This window comes from Corvus cornix, chromosome 9 (assembly GCF_000738735.6).
Source record: "Corvus cornix cornix isolate S_Up_H32 chromosome 9, ASM73873v5, whole genome shotgun sequence".
Lineage (NCBI taxonomy): Eukaryota > Metazoa > Chordata > Aves > Passeriformes > Corvidae > Corvus > Corvus cornix.
In genome coordinates, this window is record NC_046339.1 from 21,001,755 (window position 1) to 21,016,012 (window position 14,258).

Genomic DNA, 14,258 nt, shown 5'->3' on the forward strand with positions numbered 1-14,258 from the left:
CTCACTGATGTGGCTACACTATTCCATCTCCTGGAATGATTTATTTGTAGATAAACCATTACTGATGCACAAAGTCAGGCTCTGGTCCATCGTTCTAGGTGAGTGGTAGCCACAGGACATAAAAGCTCTGTTGTAAAGAGGCTGGGAAAGGGTATCCAAGGTGAAAAGGGTTGGTAGATTGCACCTGAGTTGATGTGAAGTGGTCATGGTGAACCTGGATATCAGGGCTCTGGGTAATTTGGTGGCCCTCTCTGCTGACAAGCCAAGAAAGGGCTGGATGTGCCTTCAGAGATGCGGAGGAGATGCAGATCTGGGCTACAGCTCCTCTCTTGCTGCAGTGAAGGCACTAGAACCCAGAAATGCTGCAGTGCACCATGCTGGAAAGTTCAGCTTCTTGTTTGGAGGTGGGGCCTATTTGGTTCAAGTATTACTTGTTTTGAGCAGAGGTCAGGATTTGGACCATGGGCAATGAATGAAATCAAATTTTTGAAAAGGAGTGCCTTAACAGGCAGTAAACATTTCTGCTCTGACTGGGAAACAGTCATTAAAAGCTTTTATTAAATTTTGTGTCTGTTCTGTGTGCCACTCAGCCATTTCTTTTCATTCTGAAGAATTATAACTAAGAATGAATGAGTCTTTTCTAATATGGTCAGGACCCAATAAATTTGTGAAAGAGCTGAGTTATCTTTCACCCTCGTAGGCAAAATTTTCCAATTGTTTAAGAAAATGTTGTTTTGTATTGCCATGACATCAGTCTTCATGGCTGTGAGTAACAAGGCTCAACATTAAGCAACTGGTTTATAAAAAACAGACATGCAGTAACAATTAGAGAGTGTACAGTGCGCTTCCCCACTGGAGTCCATACCCTCTCCTCCCACTTACTGATCTTCCCACTGCACTGTGGAGTTACTTGTGTCTTCAGAAGGAGCAAACTGATCTCTTCAGTGAAAGGCTGCAAAGTTTCCTGAGTTCTGCCATGTAGAAGTTGGCATCTGTTGTTCCACAGAACTGGATCTCTGCCGCACTGCTCCAAGCATTTGTCAGCCCCGGAGTGGAGGATGGCAGCTCCCAGCATCTGAAGAAGAAAGAGACTGTGACACAAAGCTTCCCAGTACAGAGAAATTGCTGCATCCATCACCATCCTTTCAGTCCAGTTAATACAGCTGTATTAGCCTTGTGCTGCAGTTCACCCACAGCTCCCAGAACACCTCCTTTTAGTGTTTGAATCTCCAAAGTGTTACATTTCAAAATACGTTTTGCTCAGTACCAAGAATAATCAGTCCTCTGGGATGAAGCAGATCACAAAGCCTGAAATGGATCTGGAATTCTTTAGGAGGAAGATACTTGTGATTGAGGGTACTGGATAGATCCACAATCTGACAGCAGCGCAGAGTCTCTGAGGGCAGTACAGAGTCTTCCCATTTGGTCAGTGCTCCTCAGGTGTGGGGGAAAGGTTCAGGCTTCTCCTGGACCATCCTTGCTTGACGAATATTTGCCTTATAACACGGTTTATTAGTCTGAGCCATTTGGGTTTTTTTTTTTTAACCAGATAGTTCTGCTCTTGGTGTGCCCTGCACAGGCTGGATTTAGATTCACTCCCAAGGAAATAGGATTTTTCATCTTTTGGAACTACCAGTGAGCTGAAAAATCATTTATTTCCACAGTGCTAATAGTAGGCAGCTGTTTGTGGTGACAGCAGGAGAAAGAGTTACCTAAAGATCAAACAGCTGAGTTTGGGGGGTAAATATGTTGTTGGAGCAAGCATGACCTAGTATGACATATTTAGATTTATTTTAGAAAAGGTTTTCTTATTCTATACTCAGTCCTAAAAACATATTTTAAGTGAAATCTAATGAACAACATGCAGTTGGTACAGGCATCTTAAATGGCACCATCTTAAAGGTCATATCCAGGGACAAGGTCTCCAAGTGACCAAGCCCATCATGAAAAGTAGCAAATGCCCTCAGCTGTGAAGTTTATCATGGTCTTCAACTGTAATCACTCAAAACAAGTACTTGGACAGCTGGCAGATTGTACCATCATTAGCAAGTGTTCCCCAAACTGTGGTTGGCAAAGGAAAAGGTGTAGGAACAGCACTGGTAGATGTGATGTTTTCAATTAAAAGTTGCTAAGTGCCCCTGGTCATCTACGGTGGAGAACATTTGGTTGCATAATCTGTTATTCCAAAATATTTGAATGCCATTGCCAGAAACAGCCTCCAGCTTGAGGAGCTGCTCTTGAAAGTACATGAGAAAGTGTTTGTTGCTTTACAAACCAGGTCGCCAGGGGTAGGAACTGTGTAAATAGTCTGACCATTGTTGGTTTGCCACTTCTTCCATTTCAGCTGGATGCTGAGAAGGCAAAATTGAAGCTGGAGAGATGGAGTCCCCGAGACGCTGGCAGTGGGGGTGGAAGAAGTGAGGAGATGGAGTCAAGCGGAGATTGTGATGATGAGGATGGCTGCCAAGGATCCGGTGACAGGATACACACAGCAGGTAAATACAGCTTCTGTGGGCACTTAGAGAGCTTAGAAATGCACGTGTCACAATTAGGTGGACAGAGCTAAGACTTATGCTGCTTGAATTGCTGTTAAAATCCTACTAAATTCAAAGGATTTGAATCTTAATCTGTGAAGAGCTGCAGTAAAAATATAATGATACAGGCAGTAACCCAATATTATTTAACACTTGGCAGACAGATAAAAGACTTAAATTTGGAGTGAATAATGTCTGCAATGAAATCTGGATCACAAGAATACTGAAAAGCCTTCCTAGATAATGTGGGCTCTTCAGATAAATAGAAAATCGATGACCTTATAGAGTATGCTAAGTGTTAACATAAACATTTATTTATTGCATAATGATACTGAAGGATGATCCAGAGTTGGCTGAAAGCATATATTCTTGAAAAAAACATAGGATGTACTGTGAGGTTTTTCCCTAGTGGTGAGCTGCTGGTTAAATGAAATTTCTTGATAGTTTTCAGATATTGCATTCTGCAATATTTATTCATGAAATTACTTGGATAATATGCCATCAAGTGTAGAATCAACTTCAGAATCTGACAACTTCCACCAACATACTGGCAATATAATATGTAGTTAAATCCTTTCAGTAACTTGTTAAGAAGTAAAGTGTTTCTAAATACTTGATATTACTGTTTTACTTCATCTCTAAGTTGTGATTCATTTTAACTCACCAAAATGTAACTGGTTTAATTTACCTTAGTGTATGTAAATGTAATGTGGATTGGATCATAAATACATGAAATACAGGTATAAGAGTGTTGAAAACAATGTTCATTGATATGGCTGGAGCTCAGGTAGGTTTTAAACTGCTGCTTGGTTCGGCTGAGATAAACAAATGCCTTTTACTTGTCTCTTTGCCACTGAGTGGAGAGGGGGAAGAGGTATCCCATACTCAGGTAAGGTTTGCAAACATGCTGTGATAAGCCTGTGGTCAAGACTTCATTTGTCCCTATTGTGAATATTTGTTCGGGAAAATCAAGCTTAAAGATGTACTTTGAAATGTGTGCAGCGTGTTACAGCTAATTTGCAGTATCAGCTTATAAATACTTGAATTATAGTTTGCATTGATGGCCTGTATGATCAAGGTATCATCACATAGGGACACTGTTTTTAAAAGTTAAGTAATTAAAACTGTCAGATCAAACAGAGGTTTTCACCATCTACACCAATATTTTTGAACAGAGGAATTTTGATACAATGTTATTTTAAAACTCATTGCTTAGCTTTTTATTGTTTACTGTATTTGATCCATAAGCAAAGACAAGACTTTTAGACGTTTTCAACCCTGGGGATTTAGGAAGATAAATACTGTAATATGATTTCCTCTCTGCGTGGAGTAATGGAAACAAAAGCCAGGTGCTAGGTAGTCTTCAATGAACAATCAAACTATTAATACAGCATTTGGGGAGGATGTGTATCCATGCTTCCATGGACAATGGCAGAGTTCAAAAATAAAACCTTGAATACTTTCAAGACTTGACTTTCAGCTGGCTTTAGTAATGGAAAGCTACTTAATGTCATTTTTTCTCCTTTTTTGCAATCTATTTAATTAAAATATTTTATGCTGATATCATCCTGGATTTAAAAGAATTGTATTTATATAACTGGCTGTTTCAGAATTTAGCAGGGTGTATATCCAGTTAAAAATGTAATTACAATAAATTTTAGAAAATGATATTGATTCATAACAGTAGAATAAGTATTTCATTGTGTGACAATAGTAATGCTCTATCATAATTAGCTTTAAAATATTGTACTGTATACAAGCCACTAGCTGTAAATCTCTTTTCCATATCTGGATACAATTAAGAGATAAAACGCAGTAATCTCATTATGGAGCTGCTTTGCTTTAATAGAATGTTAAAGAAAAACAAACATCAGATGAGTTGAATTTCCTCTTTCTGCATGTCTGTGAGATGATGTTGGCAGTTGTACAGCCTGTGAACTTGTATTTCCTAAGCTTAAAACCTGTCCAGTACATCTAACCATTGTTTTGTGGAAGTAGAACATGACAACATTGCCTGTTCCCTGCTTGCCTGGAAATTGAGTCGTGAATTGGCACTAAAGCTAGATCCCAAATCGAGCCCTGATTTGAAGCGTGGTGAAGTCAGTGGGAACGTCCTTACAGGTGTGGGTGAGACACAAATGAGAGCTGTAAAATGCCACTAAGCTCTTCAGGGCATGCTGGAGCACAGAGTCATACAGCAGAACAAAAGGAATAAAAAAGGAATAAAAGCCTTTCCAAACACAGACTTTTTGGCAGAGCAGTCATGTTTCTAACAACAAGCCTATGAAAACGAGAGGAAAGTATTTCAATGTCAACCTCTAAAATGCAGAATTGAAAATGTAGTAAATATGTACTACATCTGTCATTTATTCAAAACATAGATGAAAATTATATTTACTGCTCTATGTGTGTTGAGAGCATTGCAAAGGACTGAGATTGCTTTTAGTTTTTGAAAACCTACCAAATGCTCATTTCTTTCCACCTCCCAGAAAAAAAAACCCTTTTCCTTACCGATAAGTGGCCAGGAATTTCATCAATATATGGGTTACTGTCATGAAACATTTCTGTTCATAGCTATTAGTAAAGATCTCCCCAGACAGGGTCCATTGCTTTCTCCCCATGTTGCTTTTCCCAGCTGCTGACAGAGGGCTGGGCTCCTGGGTTTTAGATTTCAGCATGTCCTGAGTGGGTGAGCACAAATGTGAATCTATGTGTGTATATTCCAGCCAGGTCATTGTATAAACCCTTTTCCCTCTGTTTGTTTATTTTAATTCCCTTTTGCTTGGGGATTTCAATCTCTGTAGTTCACCTCATCCTGCAATGGACAGTACAATCCTGTCCTTTTGTTTGCCACCTTCTAGCCTTTGAGACTCATGCCTGCCTATCAGTCAATAGTTTTATTTAATGTCTGTAATTAAGATACATGGCTATCTATTAGCTGGGGTTTTGTTTATCTTTGTTTCAAATAAGTCTTTGTTTGACACATGCGCTATTACCTGAAAAGATCAACACTTCTTTAATGATAGTGGGCTTAATTATCTATTCTCTATCATGTGTGTTTATCCAAATGATTTTATATGAACAAGATAAATTCTCAGGAAACCAGCATTGTCTTCAAAAATTATGGATGGTAGAAGAGGCTTTATAATGTCGTATTCTCACAGGCTTTACCAATTACCACGAGTACCTCTTCTTGGGGAAAGCTGTGGGAACAGCAGTTTCTCAAGCAGGCCCATGTGTTATTTGTTGGCAAGTACCAACTTTTTAATGACAACATCTGTGAATCATCTTTGAACAAAGTTTTGTCAGGAGAGATTCAAGAAGAGGAAAGCAAGCCATATAAATCTTGAGCGTGGATGGGGAAGTCGCTCTGTGGTTTGCCCTGCTGCAGTCCTGCAGGTTTCTAGGCAGAAGGGCAAAGCAGCATCTCAGGCTGAGCCTTGCTGAGCCCAGCCTGCTCGCAGAATCACAGTCTTAACATGGACCTGATCACAGCGTGAGTCCACTGGTGTAAGTCCGTGTTCTTCAGCCCTTACATGAAGGTGGTGGTGCTGGAGAAGAGCAGGGACTGCTCAGTGCCCTGCAGGATTGAGGGAGAGAGATGAGTGTCATGCTGCTCATGAAAATAGAGCAGCAACAGATTCACATTGTGCCCTGCCTCTGCTGTTCAGGGGGCAAAATGTTTTGGCCTGTTTGGTGAAAAGTGGGAAAGAAGTTTATGCAAGGAATTCTGATTGCCAGCTCTGTGTTGTGATGAGGCCCCACCCAAGCAATGACAACCAACATTAGGTTTCAGTTCAGGGAAATCATCAGGTGATTCGCTGCTAAACAAAGGTGGAGGAATTGTTTAGGCCACAGATAGGGGCCTGCTTTTAGTGCAAGCCCAAAGCCAGCTGTGTGGAGCTCTGGGCTGTGTGGAAGTTGTGAAGCATTGTGGTGAAGAAGGTGGTGCTGATACCACTCTGGGCATGAGTCCATGAGCACACCTGCATGCACGGGGGACCCAGCTATTCCTGTATCACTGTATATGAGGCTGGATGTCTCACACAGCCAGTGCAAGACAGAAATTAATCCAAGCTTCTGTCTAGAGGAGCCTGATACAACATCATGCAAAGTCCCAGGGAGTGTAGCTCATGCTGGACTACAGCGGTCCTCTGGCTGGAAGGGCAAGCAAACAGCACAGGTTAAGGAAAATACAGTTCAGTCCATCCTTGGGCCGTCCTCCACTGAACAGAATAGACAACCCCAAATGTCTGGTGTACTTGAACTGCAGTCTTTGCACCAGATTCACCTCTCTGAGGTTAGAATCTATATATTGCTCAAAAAGCTCAGCCCTCAGGTGGGACAGGTGTTAACCCCACTCCTTTTGACATTCCTTGAAACTTGAGATCATTGTGAAATGGAAATGCAGAACTTTGCTTTCTCCTGGCTCACTGCCTTGCTCTACACAGAGATGGTCTTCTGCTTTGTCCCCATTGCAAAAGCAGTGGGTTTCCATGGAATAAGAAGAAGTGACTGACCACTGCTGACCATCAGGCACAGCAGATTTTATACAATACTTTAAATCGTGTCTGTCAGTGCAGGCATTCAGTAAGCAAACATCCTGGGACATCCCAGGCAGACTTTGACCATGACTGTGGGTTAAATGGTTTTTTATTACTGTGATGTTTGCCAAATGCTTACCTAATCCCAGTAACAGTTTTCTTCTGTACTTCTTCCTAATTCCTTCATGAAGCTCCCTCCCTTTAACAAGAACTTTCAGATTTCAGACATCCCTGTTGAATATCTTGCCTGTTGTCACAGTTCATTGCCTGGGTAGGAATTTGTAACAAATCTACTTAGAACACTCAGATGACATGATTCCAACCTTTGGCTTTCTTCTTGGCTGTGTGGACAATCCCCATCTTTCTGCTTATCTTTCAGAGTATCTGAAGAGATTATCCTGGTTGTAGATTTCTTATTTAGGGCTTATGAGAAGGATGCATTTTTGTCCCAATATGCCTTTACAGACAAGTAAATTTTCTTTTTTCTTATTGTCTTCTGTCTGATCTGTATCTGCTCTCAACAGCAATGGAAATTTAATGTGTTTCTCTGACTGCTTATGAATGTTTTCATTATCAGTTTTTTCCTTTTGAATATCAATATCCTTTAATGCTTTACTGTGTTATCATTCTCCCAGCTTGTCTGTCGTTTTTTGGCATCAGTATTACTGTATGACCTATCATTTTAGTCATACTTCATTTCCATTCACCGTGTCACAGGATGCACTTACACTTGTATTTATCCAAATATGCAGTTGTACAGCTGCTGATTTTGTAATTATTAGTACAAAACATCAATATTCTGAGATCATAATATCTGCTGGCAGTCAGCCATGCTCATCAGCTTCTCATCGCCACACGTCCTCACAGATGATCCTGGCTCACAGAAATGCTGCATTTTCAGTGTCTTCTATCTTCCTGCCTAGAGAAACCTCTCCATCACACCTCCTCCCCATCCTGCTGCCTTGAATAGCCATTTTTCTACATCCTTTGTTGCTCAAGATATTTCATCTCCAACTCTGTTTTTAGAGAACCTATAAATTCCAAGATTGCCCTCAGTGTAAATGCCTCATTCTGTCCACAAAACAGCACAGTAGCAGGTTAAATAGAAGTTTGATTTTTCAAGAAAACTCAACCTTATGCTTGCCATTTGGGGTGGTAGAGAGACATGAGCCTCTGTCAGGAGGAGCATAAGCAAACCCTGCCAGGGCCTTCAGCACATGTGGGGGAGAGTGACTGGTAGTTCCATAGCTGGTGAATTTCTGGCTTTGGCTTCTGTTTAGGATACAGTTTGGGAAGAGACATAGGAGCAGAGAAAACCAGAGAAACCTAAACAATCAAGATGAAAAGTACAGATTTTTGATTATTAATTTGAACTTGGTAAGATCTGGTCCTGAGATCAGTTACTTTGATCTCATAGTGGTGCCCCACTCTTCCCTTCTGGGTACACTTTGCTGAGAGATTCTCTGGGTGACAGTGGCATTTCCTGCAGGCTCTGCTCTGTGCAGCTGGGATCAGAGGGCAGCTCAGAGGGGCTTCAGAGAAGGGAAGAGAGTGTTGCAAGGGCAGAGAAAAAAAAAAGACAGAAGGAGGTTTCCTCATCTCTTTCCCTGGATAAATCTATGTTATAATCTGCCAATACAGGAATAAGGTGTTTTTTTTTTGTTTAGTGTTCTGCATTACACAGTATAATTTTAACTGGAATGAACAGGAGAAGAATATTAGTATGATTCCTCATTCTTCCTCAGCCTCAGCATTTGCATGACAGTTCAAGGTGTAAAGGAATGGGATTTCAGTTCCTTCAGATTCTGACTCCTAGACGTGAGGTGAGAGTTCCCAGTACCATCAGAGCCCCTGCTTAGATCCATTCAAGACAGGAGTTTTTGCCAGGTTGTAGAAATTACTTTCTGCACAACCAGATAAACATGTTCCCTGCAGGAATTTCTCCTAATGCTAATCAGAGCAGTAGCCAGAGGAATAACAGACCGTGTGCCAGCTCTGTGACTCTCTGAACAGCTTTGGAACTATCTCTGGTGCCTTCAAAGAGGTAAAATGGTAATTGGGGAAATGCAATTTTACCATTTCACCAGAGAAATTTAAATTACAGCACATTTCTGATCATCTTAGCACCATTTAGGCAAATTTAAAAGGTAAAGCATTTTAGTTGCTTAGGGTACCCTAAGCCTTCCAATGCATGTTCTGTAGGAAGAAACTAAACATTGGAGAGATCAAGATAAAGACATTTGGGGCTTAAGTGTTTGCAGTAGTTCTGTATAAGCAGTCATCAGAGACTGCATTGGGGATCACTGAAGGGTAATGCGCTTTTACCAACTTCCTATTAAAAATATTACCAGTAATCTCTGTCCCTTGAACACACTTATTACAGCAGAACAATTTTCACTGCCGTTGTCAGCAGTATTTTATCTAGTTACTTTCCACAGGAGCAACTCCATGTGTACATATGTTTCTGAGATGAGTTTTAAAAACAGTCCTAAACTGAAAACTCATTGATCTCATTTTCCAGTGAGTTCCCACTCAGTAGCATTTCTCACAGGTATTAATAAAATGGACTTCTTTTAAACAGAAGTATCAGAAAGCTGAATGGTCCCAAACAGGACAATAGTCAAACCACCAAGAGCATGAACAAAAATAAGCAACTTGGTGATTGATGGCTAAAATATGAAAGACAGGTTTCCAAGAAAAATTGTATTGCTAAACACATGAAACAGAACATCTTGATTCAGGCTATAAGAGCAGTCTGCAGGTGCATACTTAGACCCTACAGTCGTGGTGGTTTTTTTCTGAGAATGTCATTTGCAAGGAGCAGGCTGGCACCCGGAGTTCAGAGGCCAAAGCTAAAGGGAGAGTAAAACCTTCACATGGAGCTTTCATGAGCTGTGTCGTTTAGGTCCTTCTGAAGAGAAATTCACCTAAGAGCTCTCGCGGTCATGCCACATAGTGATAGGATAAATGTGAAGGCTAAGGCAATTTGCCCCCAAAATACCATAAAGCCAAAATTAATTAAGAGGAGTTAACAATGAAAGGTCCTTCAAATTGCTCCAGAATAGATAACTCATATAACTTAAGGGAAGCGCCCTTTAAAATAGTGATGCCATTAGATTATAAATTGTCCAAACAATCCTGTAAGCCCCAGGTAAATGGTCACCTGCGAGTTGCTCTTTGTGCCACACAAGGGAAGAATACCTGGCCAGAGCCAAGTGACAGGGACGTTGGTTCCTGCTCCTTGTGCTGCACCCATGTCACCTCTGCCACCTCTGCTCCTCCGTGGAGGCCTTGCTGCTCACTGGAGAGAGCAGAGGGTGAGGAACTGAACACAGGGAATGGCTGTGCCATTTCCACCCCACACTGGTTTGGAGCATTTGCTGCGCTCCACTGTTTCAGGAGTTCAGTCCTATCCACAGCTCTTGCTGTGAGAAGCAATGTGTTTGCACATGGGGATATCCAGGGGAAAAACACCCACACATTTCTCCAAGGAAAGAAGATACTAAAATCAAACCCTGGGCCTTGTTTCTTCCAATGGTAAATTCTTCCAGGTTAATTAAGGTGAGGTTATGAATTACTGCAACCTTGAAGGCTTTAAGAAGCCCTCTGTCATCTGTCATTGCACATAGCAAGTGTAAGGCAGGTAGTGCAGCTGTTTGGCAGTGGAAATAGAACTGAAAGTTACTGACAAATGAAAATGCACTTTCTGTTTCTCCGTGCTTGATGTCTTCCCTTGTTTTATGATTCATAAGGAAAGCCTAAGCAGTTGCTGTTCTTTTAGAACAGGAAAGAGCTGCTCTGGTTTGTTTTTTCCCTCCCTCCCTTTCTTGAACCAATGTTTCTTGGGGTGTTTTGTGTTTACTTTTGGGAAGAAGCTGCCTTGAGTACACCAGGTGCACATTTTGAGGTTTTCTATTCCTTGACTGTCCATTTTATGGTAAAACAATACTCCTTAAAAGAGTTCTGTTGTGCCTGAGGCCAGCAGATACGCCATCAGAATGTCTCAGCTGAGAAATTTAGGACCAAACAATACCCTGAAAGAAAGCACAGTTTAGTTTTGCAGTAATAGAGAGCGCAGCACAACTGCTCTGTACTCTATACTTGATTTACTACAAAAAGAACAGAACTTCAGGCTAAAGTATGTGACATATCAACAGGATCAAGAATTTACAGGGCTGGATCTGGCTCCCTTGAGATCAAGGTACTTTAAAAGAACTTAAACCAGCTGATGATCTTGCATGTACTTAAATACCTTCCCTGAAAAGTGTTTGAAGATTAAGCACATTATTCCTCAGCGGGTGATTTTGCATCTGGTTTATCCCACAGTGTCTCCTGTCTGCTGGTTTTTAAGAGTGTTTATTTCTGTCCTCTGATCCTGAAAGCAGTCAAGTAACATTTCCCTGAAATTTCCAGGATGGACAGGACAGTTGACACCTTTCAGAGGCCTTTTAGGGTGTGTTAGGCTGTAATATCATCCAGTAGTCCCATACTCAGGAGCCAGATATAACTTGCAAAAGAGGGAAGTTAGAAACCTTTTTGGATTTATATGACATGCTGAAGTGTGGACCCTGATTCTCTACAAACAGGGTGAAGTCTCTAAATTATGGATGACTAAGGGTCATCAGCATAGTTCTCAATGATGGAAAAGTCAGCTGGATACAAGATCCTACAGCACTTCTTCTAACACCGTTGTTAGTCTGGTTTCCTCTATTTGCCTCCAGTAATTGCCCCTCATATTTACTTGTATCAGAAGCTTTTATTTTTCCGAATTACATTCTATTCCTAGTTCAGGCTCCTAAATATCACAATCAGAAAATGTTTTCTTTCCTTGTCTTCTTGTCTTTTAGGATTTAGACAGATTGTCTAACCTTCTTTAGGCTGTCTTCTTTAATCAGTTTCTCAGCCCCCTATTGTGCTTGTTCTTCTCTGAACGCCTAATAGTTTGTCAAGCCAAATTTGAATTATTTCTTAAATAAAATGCCACAAGGAACCAACCAAACTTTGAATATGACAAAAAAGTATTTTGAAATTAAGAAAATGTTCTTAGTTTGGGGTTTTTTAATCTCTTGAGGTATCTTGTGTCACATTAGTTTGTTCATCTTCTAAATAAACAATTCTGTCAAGTTTGCAGATTAGTCTTCATTTCAGTGAGATTTAAGTCTGTTTCCTGCTTTAATGCTTTCTGAAATGATGCACATTCTTGAGCCAGGTGTGATTTGCACAAGCAAACCTTCCTTGCACCAGCAACCTGCATGGGCAGCTACATTTCCCAGAAAGGGTGAGACACATTGGTCTGGTGCCTTTCAGGAGAAACGTCATTAGCATTTTGGAGGAGGTGAAAGCAGTAACTGTATATTCTGGGGAGCAAACTCCTACTTTTGAATATGCAGACAGTACAATCTGTCTCACTGTGCAGATCATAAACTCTCATGTGGAGTCCAGATGAGGTAGGAATGTTAAACAGTGATGAGGCAGGTAGCATGTGAGGGTAACAACTACTCCTTCACAGTTTATTCAATTTAGTTGTAAAAGTCGTTTAACATTCTCACCATCACAGCTTTAGCCCATTTACCATGGAATTGCTGCCCACAGTTAGCAGTTAATTCAGAGATAAGCAGGATTGGGTCAGTGTGGGCATGAAAACCTCTTGGAATCACTAGAAGGTGGAGGGAGACATTGAAATCAACTGATCAAGCTGTTACTTGCATGGAGAACCTTAGAAGTTCTCAGCTTTCAAAACTATTTGCCATTCATCTCAAAATTAAAGACATTAAAGAGAATTTGCTCCTCCAGTATTGCAACTGCCTAGTTAAATCATCATCTGATATTTATAGCCCAGAATTAAGACTGGTGACTCAGACACGCTGCTGACCATTTAGTAGTGAAGTCCTAATAATCCAATCTGGAGCAGCAGGGAAAGGAATAGCTTTCTGATGTGAAGTCAGACAAGTAATTTCCTATTTAAAATTTGATTAGATAAAATCTTTTGAACATGTGCTTGTAAAGCAACAGCCTGTTTAAATATGTATGGAGCTGCAGTGCACGCAGGACGCTGCTACAACGACAGCCAGCACAAAGAACATTTGCAGTAACCTGAACATGGAGGGGCAAGCACAGCGCCTTGGGCTAAACTCTATCAGGATAAATCTCTTCCACAATAGAAAAACAGTAGAGCTGATGGGGGGAAAACAGTTTTCTTCCTATTAAAAAACCCACAAATTTGTTTCTGTATTGAAAAGAGATCATTTTCCAAAATGGAAACATTTGTTGTACATATGCAATTGGAAGAACGTTAATTTAAGGGGATATTTTTGTAGGTTTTGAACACAAAAGGGAAAATATCGATTCAAGCTGGAATATTTTGCCCCCTGTGTATAATATATAGTTTTTATTACAATAATAATAATAATAATAGTAATATTATATAGCAAGCTTGATGTTTTTAGCCAGAAAGTTCTTGATTTAAAGGCGTTATATTCTGAAATTCACAAGAAAGATTATAAAGGCCAGAAAAAAAAGAGATGAGAGAGTTTGGCCTGATTCTGACCCGGTTATTATCACCGGGGATTTTGCTTTTGACTTAATGAGACAAAAGCTTGAGCCAACAAAGGGTTGGATTCTGCTGCCCTCCTCCTTCCTGTCCAGGTTAGTAACCCTAAGGCTACTGCAAAGGTACTGCCCAGGGTGATCTGCAGCAATGAGCTTGGCCTGTGCCAAAGCACAGAAATTACATTGGTTCCAGTTAAACAACACTGACACCGTCTTTTTTTAATATTCTGATTTACAGAGGTCATGGCCGCATTTCAAACTATTGGTAGTAAAGTATCCTCCCAAAAGTGGGATACAGCTCCATTGCAAGTTCAGACAGAGAATTTCATTACAGTAGTTTAGTACAATTGCATCCAAGCAGGAACATTTTATCACTCATCATAAAAAGTACTTGCAGAATAGTCCTGGGAATTGAAATATTCATGTTATATTCACACATTATAAAAATTACTATTTTTGAAAGTGACCAGCTACTCGTGTTCACTGGAAGTTAGTTTTTCTCTTTCTGTCTTCAGGGAGCTCTTTATTTTTTTATTAAATCTGTGGGAACTTCTTTCCTTTTATTGGGTCTGCGGTGTGAGAAACATCCACATGTTCCTGGCAACCTGGTCAATACCTGCTGCAGTTGTGT

The 14,258-nt window shown here is 40.5% G+C and overlaps 1 protein-coding gene across 4 annotated transcripts in view; it reads left to right on the forward strand.

Annotated features, from left to right (window-relative positions):
- Nucleotides 1-14,258, forward strand: part of LOC104693055 (glypican-5-like) — a 338,825-nt gene that overhangs the window by 241,351 nt on the left and 83,216 nt on the right. For all 4 annotated transcript variants that reach the window (XM_039556826.1, XM_039556825.1, XM_039556828.1 and 1 more), the window contains one exon: nt 2,345-2,495. In XM_039556826.1, the coding sequence (XP_039412760.1) occupies nt 2,345-2,495 (151 nt within the window). The remainder of the gene's footprint in view (nt 1-2,344; nt 2,496-14,258) is intronic.